The sequence below is a fragment of the Notolepis coatsorum genome, assembly GCF_963971535.1.
Source record: "Notolepis coatsorum genome assembly, chromosome: 17".
In the NCBI taxonomy this organism is placed as follows: Eukaryota; Metazoa; Chordata; class Actinopteri; order Aulopiformes; family Paralepididae; genus Notolepis; species Notolepis coatsorum.
The window spans coordinates 100536284-100546813 of NC_140181.1; the positions used below are offsets into that span (position 1 = coordinate 100536284).

At 38.7% G+C, this 10530-nt stretch overlaps 1 protein-coding gene across 1 annotated transcript; it reads left to right on the top strand.

Annotated features, from left to right (window-relative positions):
- Positions 1-7021: 7021 nt before the first annotated feature.
- Positions 7022-10259, top strand: LOC311244172 (myoD family inhibitor domain-containing protein 2-like; the record flags this gene model as incomplete). Its single annotated transcript, XM_084333579.1, has 3 exons — positions 7022-7229; positions 8602-8687; positions 10016-10259. The coding sequence occupies 3 exons, from the start codon at positions 7022-7024 to the stop codon at positions 10190-10192; spliced, it is 471 nt and encodes a 156-aa protein (XP_084189705.1). The 3' UTR covers positions 10193-10259.
- Positions 10260-10530: the final 271 nt, after the last annotated feature.

The following is a 10530-nucleotide window of genomic DNA, read 5'->3' on the forward strand; positions in this document are numbered from 1 at the left end:
GAGCAGGTGTGTCTATTCAGTACATTATTTTGTACAAACCAAATACATCTATCAGGTTGTGTGAGCTGGTGTTGTCTGTTTGGTACATTTGAGTTATTTGTTTGTTGAAGCCCCTCCCCTTCCCTTTTAAAGGCAGGGTGAACTGGCTAGCAAGCATGCTAGCTTTACTTAAAATACTATAAGGTGGTGTGCCTTTGGTTCTAAGCCTGGTTGTGAGAGTCGTATTTTAAAGACTGTCTAGGTAGTTAAAGAATCCCAACATGTTTAGTAGCTTGAAGTTAATGGAGCTGGCTTTCTTTATTTTGTTTCACTCACCTGTTTGTTTGGGGGTGTTGTCGTCACTGCAACTGAACAGCCTGACCGCAGCCAGTGACACCACTCCACCCTGTGAGCTTTGAGTGAGTTTTAATTGAGTGTTTAGAATTCTTCCCCATACCCTAATGTGCACACTTGCCACAATATAATAACCATACTTTCCCAATTCAACATTGATTTATCTTTGCATTATAGAGGCATTTTTTATTATTATTGTTTTTCACGACCGTTTTACAAAACAAAACCAAACAAATAAATAAGACAAAACAAGGATAATGACAACATTAAAATTATAGCAACATATCTACCCACAAACCACACACACACACACAGCAACGGGAGCCCATCAGTTAGGCATTTCCTCCACCTTCCTCAGTCAGTACTGAAATACCTTATAAAGTATTATTTCTTTCTTGAAGAGACATTATTTCTTCATTGAAGATGCTTGTTTTCATTAATACATACTTGAGAGTATTAACATGGAAACAGTTTTGATTGAATTGTGTGTGGTTGTAAAAAGGCCAGTCTGGGGTCTTAGCCCCAGTACAGCCACAGTAGATCTACCGGAGGCATTAATCATTCTTTTGGGTTTGAGTTATGACTTGCTGTGGTTTATGAGGTGGTAATGGCCCCACTTCTCTAGGTCAGTGGTAATGAGTGCTTAATGGAGGGAGGGTATGGAGCAGGCCAAGTAACAGTGGTATGTCCTCATCCACATCACAAAAACATAACTGTATATTATTGTATATAGTACTCATTACCTTATTCTTAAAGCTTAGCATTGTATTGTATTTTATTCTTATTACGTTTAGCATGTCTATTTTATTATCTATTCTATTTTACTATTCTATTTTTGCACAAGGCGGGCATGGCCACCTTCATTTCACTACATGTCTGGTGTATGTATGTGACGAATAAATGTCTTGAATCTTGAATCTTGAACATCTCCACAAATAAACCAGTCTGGCCTACAGATGTGCTATCAGAAATAGTTCACGACACCCTTGTACTACTATCAAACTAAACTAACTAGCAATGATCACACTATGCAATGCTCGTCAGTCAATAATCTCCAAATCCAACTGTCTGGTTTAAGTTTACGTTTATTTGGATCCCCATCCCCCTATTCTTCCTGGGGTCCATAACACATACAATACAGGTACAGACTTACATTATACACTCAGACATTCACATGGCATACAGACAAATTAAAAACCTCAAGACATGCTCCTAATCAATTCACAATACAATACAGTATAATATCAAATGTAGCTTTTTCATACATTATCTACATTAATTAAAGGTAGGTAAAGACGGTAAAGGTAAAGACGACTTTGAACTGTTGAACAGTAATCCAGAACTATTTTATTGCACTGTAAAATACATATATCTTTTTAATCTATTCTATGCTACAATTGTATTGCACTGCACTATTGCACTATTTTACTCTGTCTATTTTATCTTACTCTTTTTATTATTGTCTATTTAAAACTGAATCAAACCATAAACAAGGTGGCCTGTTGGGATGTTAGATCCTGATGTGAAAAACTGTGATTTTATATGTCTGCACTTTATGTGCTAATTTTATGCCTGTCTTTTTTCTGTTGTGAAGCACTTTGAGCTGCAGTTTCTGTATGAAAGGTGCTATACAAATAAAGTTTATTATTATTATTATTATTATTATTATTATTATTACATTTTATATCAACCAGTTATTCAGTCTGGTACTAAAACGAATGGACGCTTTTCTCTCACCATAATTAAGTGGACCTTATCATACATGCTACTGTACATGATGCTCTCACAGAGCTGTGCCGCACCGAGGAGCCAGTATTGATCGCTATGGAGTGCACACGTGGGTGTGGGTGTGAGCGCGTGGAGATGAGATGAGCGCACAGAGTCAGAGCCATTTGCAGAGGCTACAGTTTCCACTCTGTGTGTGTTGGGCATTCAGTGAAGATACATTGATTTAGCAGGTTGCAGCTTTCATCCAACTTATTGTGTTGCTCTGCTATGGTCAAGTAAACGACGGTAGGTGCACATCTCTGCTTGCTCAGATTCAGATTCAGATTCAGATATCTTTATTCACCATATTGTACAGGTACAAATGGAACGTGATTTGACATTTCAGTGCATGATTGATTTTTCACAAATAGGAACAACATAATAATAATAATAATAATAATGATAAATAATTAAGTGCAAAACAGGACAGAACAGTGAGACAACAATAAGACAGTAAAGTAAAGTGCAGTGGTGGGGGACATGGATACAGTGCAGCACAGTTCAAGTCCAGAGGTCCAGCCCTATCAGCTCAATCATGAATCATGAATCAAGCTTGTTGTAGCACTTGGCATTTCCACTGCTAAACCTATATTTCTCTTCATTCCTGTCTGAAAAGGGTGGCAATTTCACAAGAGTTGCTGTGCTTGTCTGGTTTTGATGTTATTGCATGAAATAATCCTTTGGTAAAGCTTAGGTTTTTATAAATCTATCATGCAAGCACTGTGTTGTATTTACTATATTCAGTTTAATTTATACCCCATTCATTCTCCTCTCCACGAGATGACAACTCCTCCAGGGACACCTGCAAATGAACCAGACTGTTGCAACCTCGACAAGGAGGTGCTACCTGTTGTGGACGGTAGGCAATTCCAATCAGACTACTGTAGTTTCAATGTTGTTGTTTTGTTTTTGTTTGTTTGTTTGTTTTCTAGCTCAGAGCTATACTGCCCTGCAGAAGCTAACCGCTGTAACTACATTTCTTGTAAACATTCTTTGTTATAAGTGAAATTTAATTTCTCAATATCTGTTTTATCTTGTGACAAAGTTTCAGAGTTCAATCTTTCTCTGTTTTAGAGCAAAGTGGTATAAAGTCTACAAAATCACTCGATAGTCAATTTAATAATTGCATTTTTCTCAGTTTCACTTTTTGTGTAGTTACTGCAGTTAGCTTCTACAGGGCAGTAAACATGTAAAACATATTCCTTATCAACAGATTATATTAAGTGAGTAATGACTATCTTTAGAGTTCAATGGTCGTCTGTTGGAGTATATATGAATATGAACATATACGTGAGGATGGTTCCAGCAAGCCAGCAGCCAAGAGTGACAATTCCATACAGTGTACACTTTCCTGTAATCTGAAATAAAAGCTAAATATCAATCATCTTCGCTGGATGGATTTATGTGTTTTCCCTCCATCAATGACTTAAACATTTCACCCCCTGCCTGACCCTATAATGGTGTGTTGAATAATTAAAGTTCTTCCTGGGAGGGTATGATGATGTCACTAGTTTGTCTCCAGACTGGGCTCCCTGTGCTTTAGCCCCGGATGTTTTTCTCCTAGCCCCGGATCTAAAAAAAAAGAAATTACATTTTTTTTTTTTTTTTTTGATGGCAGCATCCCCATTGTCTGTGCTGAATGTTTGTTAGTGTTTGGTATTTTTCTTTGGTTTTTAGTACTTTTAAACATTGATTTTTAGCAAGTAGTAGTTTTCATTTGATCCTATATAATTTTTTCATTCACCGATTTGTGGATTTCTTTTTTTAGTGTCTTGAAAGGCGCATTATAAATCAAATGCATTATTATTATTATTATTATCATCCAGGAGGGAAAAGACACTTTGGATAGTAGGGACTGCATCTCTGCCTGTCCTGGCCAGGAAACACTTTGCAACTGTGATCTCCTCTGGCAGTAGTTGGATATTGTAATGTGTGGCGAGGGGTTGCAGCAATTCCACTGAGAGAAACTGGTCTGAGGCTGGATAACATGCCTGTATGCCTCTCATACGTTGTTCTCCAACTCATGAGAACCTGCTCTCAAGCTCTTGCAGTATTCTGTCGAGGACTGGATAGAACAGTCTCTGTCTCAGCTGATCTCCATGAGGTCTGAGCTTGTGCCACAAGATGACTCAACTACATACTCGTGCATCATTTTCTGCTTCCTCCTTTGGCTGGTAGTATGTTCCTCAATTTTTTCTATTGCTTAAGCACGGTTTTGAAAACAGGGCCCGGTGTTTCAAAACACTATACACAATTAGCACAACCACACACACAATTATCAGAACACCTCAGATCCTTTGCTAAATTAAACACAAACTATACACTAATTTATAAAAACTACATCATATGACTTAATTCTGTTTGAACCAGTTACACACTGCTGTGCTTAACCTAAAACACATTTAGCAATTCTACTTCTCAGTGATTAGAGTACTGTAAGTGAAGTACACAGAGAATGTGCAAATATACAATAAATTCACCAAACACTACACAAGACCAATGCTGTAGACTGATGAAAATATAATTTATTTATCTACATATACCCAAATCAATGATGCAGACTGATGAAAAAGAATTCTCTCCATATACCCAAATCAATGATGCAGACTGACAAAAATATAAATTTTCTCTCCATATAACCAAATCAGTCAACATTTCAACATGGAGAATCACAACAAAACACACACAAAAAAAAAGAGGGGGGGGGGGCACCCCTCCACCCCCCTGGGCTGAAGCCCCCAATGTTTTCTAACCCTAAAAACGCCCCTGATCCACACAAAAGAAACATACAAAAACAATTATTATTGCAAAACAAAATTATTAAAAGTCAGTACTCAACACACAATGCATAATGAAACTAACAATTAAGATGGCTAAAATTACATGCAAGCAAAGAAACAGAAAACAAAATACTTTACAGTGTTAAATACAATTTAAGATTATTTTTAAAAGTGAATACTGTAAATGCAGCAGAAGTTTTGAGGCAGGTTATTCCAAAGAGTTAATGCTCTGAAAATAAAAGATCTCCTTAAACTTTGGTTTTTGGACCTGGTAATTCAAGCTGCCCACTATACTGGAACCTAGTGTAATGATCATGCACAGTATTACTACACAATCGGTTCTCCGATCGAGATTCAGTCTCAGGACCTCGGTTTAGCGTCTCATTCGAAGGACGATGAAGGATGATGTAGGGGCAACAGTATCTCAGGAGGGTTATTCGGAATGTTCGGAAAGGTTCCCGGTTTGAATCCAGCTTCTTCTGGCATGTCGAAGTGTCCTTCTCCCGATGAGCAGGTTGGCACCTTGCATGGTTGCCTCCGCCATCGGTGTGTGAATGTGTGAGTGAATGGGTGAATGTGAGACATAATGTGTAAAGGTCTATAAAAGCGCTATATAAATACAGTCCATTTACCAGTCCATTATGAACCAAATTTGACACCAATGCAAGCTGAAGAGAGCTGTGCACAATTGTTGCCTGAAGTTTGTATTCATAACATGCACTTTACTTATTTAACTTGCACATTACTCATTATTTATTTTGGAACTGTACATAGCCATCTTTGTTATTTAACCCTCGAGTCAACCTTTAAAAAACCCACTACCTGTCTATAGTCACCGAAACTGCGATCTCATAAAAACATATCTTTTCCATGTATTGTTGCTATTTTCTTTCATGAATATCATTATTAACTTCAGTCCTCACCATACATATCGAATATTTATTCATTTTCAGGATTTTAACCATTTCTTAAATTAGGGTTAGGGTTGGGGTTGGGGTTAATGTTAGGGGGTTAGGGTTAATGTTAGGGGGTTAGGGTTAGGGTTACCCTAACCCTAACTCTAACCCTAACCCCCTAACCCTAACCTGTCCAGTTCTGCGACTAGGGTGAAAGGTGTGACACTTGTTGTTCACACGCTTAATAGTGAATGTTTTTAAAAAACAAAAATGGATTATTGTAATATGAGTCCAAGATGTGATACTGAGCTACTTTTTTGGCATATACATAAAATCTAGCCAACGCTATCCACAAACACATAAAAAAAGGGCTTTTTGATCAGAACTGCGACAAGGTTGACTCAAGGGTTAAAATGTATATAGTATAATATCTACATCCTGATACACACTTTTAGAACTGTATATAGTCATCTTTATTTTAGTCATCTTATTTTATTCTATGCTAAATTTATTGTATTTTTATCTTATTTTATCTGCACTGCATGCAGACTTTTAGAAATGTATATAGTAATCTTTATTTTAGTCATCTTATTTTATTTTATGCAAAATGTATTGTATTTTATTATTAAGAATCTATCTTATTATTAAGATAGAAGCTGCTATGGTCGAGGACCAGATAAATAGAATTTCACTGTTCTTGCTGTAAAGTACTGAAATAAATGACAATAAAGGAATCTGAATCTGAATCTGAATACTCAAATCTATCTATGGTCTTGCTGGCTGAAGTTTCCTTGATCCAAGTTTATTTTAGTCTGTGAACCTTTTCCCCCTTTTCCCGAGAAGTACTTTTACGTTTTCTTCTTGTATCACCTCTGTATTTACTGTAAAGTACTGTGACTCTAGTCTAATGTATCACATGAGCAGCAGACACACAAAAGCACTTTGAGTGACTTACACACCACACAAGCACACATATTACACACACATTGCTGCTACTTACACTGTAGAAATATATATTTATTTATGTATCCACTGTTCTTTACCTTGTAAAAAACATATACCTTGTATTGTATAGTTTGTAGTTGTATAGATCGTTGTGTATTGTTTGCAAATCTACTACGGTTGAGGATCAAGCATCTCGTGTTTTTCTGAATGTATGTAGGCTACATTTGAAAAAGCTTGGACGATAAAATAACCTGAATCTGACTTGTCCATTTTAAAGGAGATCAGCCATCTAGGGTGACGATGGTCAAGCCAGTGACCAGGGGAGTGCGCAGACTGAGTATCATCGTAGAGCAGGACACAGACAAGCTGGACACAGACGTCAGCTCCCAGGATCCTCTGGGAGCCAGTGAGTGGGGCGGCTCCAGTTTCTCCCTGTGTTCTGACAACATCTACACCAACGGCAGCGGTCGCTTCTCCTCCCGTGATTCTCATCAGCCCGATTCTGGAGGTATTATCTACCTTCACCATAGGTACAGTTTAGATACAGTGGTTCAGGAGGTAGAGCAGTCGTCTGGTAATCCGGAGGTTCCCAGTTCGATTCCCGTTCCTCCCCCGGGCAGCGTGTCGAAGTGTCCTTGAGCAAGACACTTAACCCCTAACTGCTCCCGATGTGCAGGTTGGCACCTTGCATGGTCGCCTCTGCCGTCGGTGTGTGAATGTGTGAGTGAATGGGTAAAATGTGAGGAACAAAATTGTAAAGCGCTTTGGATAAAAGCGCTATAGAAATGCACCATTTACCATTTAGATATACAGTATAGTTCAGGTGCGATCATTTGATTACATAAGTTACGTAAATTGAAACAGAAATATCCATAACAAGTATACTAATGTTTAGTACTAATGTTTAGTATATATACTCATTTAGTTGGTTTATCGTCGGAAGTTAAAGGAACATGCCGACATTATTGGAAATGTGCTCAGTCTTCTCCAGAGTCAGAGACGAATATAGATACCAGTTTCCTCTCTGTGTTCAGTATAGAAAGCTATTTGGTTGCAAGCTAGCCTAGCTTAGCACAAATGAATGGAAGTGGATACGGATCAGCTAGCCTAGCTTTAAACTCTGGGAGAGGTGTTTTTGGCCAACAGCTACTGTAGGCGAGTTTGCAGCTGGATAACTTTCTACTGAACACAGAGAGGAAATTGGTAACTTATCTTCTTGTCTGACTGTGGAGAAGACGGTAAGCGCATTCCCCATCATGTCGGTGTGTGTTCCATTAAGTACAGATGTTTTTCAACCTTAGACGCAGTGGTGGAAAGTAACTAAGTATTTTTATTCAAGTACTGTACTTTCAAGCTAATATAAAAATGTCAGGGAACTTTATAGTTTTACTCCACTACATTTCAAGGGAAATATTTTACTTTTTACTCCACTACATTTATATGAACCCATCAGTTACTAGTTACTTTGAAGAAAATTATTTTGCATAGAAAACATATATATATTATAAATATATATATATATATACAAATATATTATTATTATTTTTTTTTAATTATGAAGATTATATACTTTTACATTCGAATCATGTCAACTTCAAGAGGAGGTAATCAGAGCAGCATAACTGGACCACATACCACTTTAACATAACCGATAGAGGTAAATGGATATATAAACATCATGTAGAATGTGTACTTTTACTTTAGATACATTCAATAGCAAATACTTATCTACTTTTACTTAAGTAGAATTTGAATGGAGGACTTTTACTTTGACCAGAGTACTCATTTATCTGAGTAGTTCTACTTTTACTTAAGTAAAGGAACTGTGTACTTCTTCCACCACCGCTTCAAGACATCCTGTTGGTTTCCTCTGTTTCCAGATGACTGTGCAGCCGTGCTGCTGGCCTGCCTGTACTGTCGCTTCCACGACCTGGTTGTCATGCTGCCGGACACCTGCGAGAGGGCGGTGAGTAGGGCTGCCGCGGTATTGATTTTTCCCTTACCACACTTAATTTTTTATAAAAACAAGCACTTTCCTGACTGATCATTGATAACGTTAACAAAAAATACCAAATTTAACAAACAATAACAAATGCATTAGTTTGCTCAATCAAAGGGTTTATTTATACAGCAGCAACATATTGCATTTGAACACGCTCACAACATTGCATAGCATATTAAACATATAGAAACGTAGAGGCCTAAACATATAACCGCCGCCGTGTCGTCCGATGGAAGTTAAATAATGAGTGTCTCTTAACGTTAACTTAACGTTCCAAAATTGCATGTCTTCGCCAACAATTTAAGTTCTGTGACATAGCTGTCTATATTTTCACTGGCACCTTGGTACCTTGTAAAGAAACGATAATGTTCCACAGTCTCATTAATGGCGAGGTTGCAGTGTTCATCAAACCGTTCGAGAATGTCAGCTAACTTCCAGGTATCACCCATCAGCGTAGCCACTCTCGCCCGCCAGACAGCAGAAAAGTCACACTTTTTTCTTTTCATCGTCACCACTCACCGCCAACTGATAAATCCACATAGAGCACAAACTCGTCCCTCCATGTCTTCCATGTCCGTGAAAGATTACTTGAGTCCAGGCACAATGTTTGTGGTGGTCTTAATCCTTCCATGTCATGGGAAACGTAATAGCTAGCGTGTATGCTAGTATGGTAACAATCTCTTCCTTTCCGCGGAACTGTTGCTGCTCACGATACTTCGCAGGCTAGGTTCACTACCGCTGTCACCATGTTTTAGTATGTGCTTAGCTTCCCTCTACTCCTTTTTTGGGCATGTCTGCTAACTAAATACACTGCTCTTGACTTTTCGTTTATAATTCCTTTTTTTTTGTTTTTTTAATTGTTTTTACATTTTTTTTATTTGTTGTTGTTATGATTGTTCTGTTTGACGGAGCTATATACCGTGATTGTTTGGAGGAATATGGAGAATACATGTTCAAAAATAAACTTTTTCATTCATTCATTATTTCTACCCAACTGGGTATGGATTTATTCAGCGTGTAGCCTGCCAAGGTACAGCCTCATAACCTGGTGCACCACACATACCCCCGTGTGGCAACAAGCCTAAACAATAATCCCTATTGTAACAGACCGCGTCAGCCCTATAGCAGTGAGTATGGAAAACCAAAAGGGCCACATTTACGCCTCAATTCCCTACCCATTTGTACAATTATCGCCGTTAAATGATCGGCGTTATGCGTCGAATCGGCGTCGAATGAATGGCGCCATGCGTCGAATGAACACTGTCATGTGTGGCCCTTTTTGCTTTCCATAGGTGAGCCGCTGCTGCCCCTCCTTCAGATACGCCCTGGCGTCCAGCGAGACGGAGCAGCCGGCGGGAGACTGCTGCGGCAACATGAGGCTGGACTGTAGCGGCTGCTACGGTTCCTGTCAAGACACGGCGGATCTCCTGGAGCTGGCCATGGAGGTGTCCGAGATGTGCTATCGCTGAGGAGGAGGAGTTCCGAGTGGGAAGCGAGGGTTGCGATTGGAGGATCGAGGAAAGAGGGCGGGTTTGAGATGAGGTCAATTCAAACCTTCTCTAATATCGGGTCTGAGTGACGTCCTGTCGGGAAGCATCGCAATGAGCCCTGACTTATCGTAATAAAACAGCTTCAGTCTGGTTTTGTTGCTTTCTTCTAATTCGATTTCATTACAAACCTTTATTTAAAATGTTACCTGTCCTTTCGGACAAGTTATGTTTTTGTAGATTTTTATTGGGTTTTTACTACCGGGCAGTCGAGTAGAGAGAGAGAGAGGAGGAATGGGAGACAGAGCAGGGGAAGACGC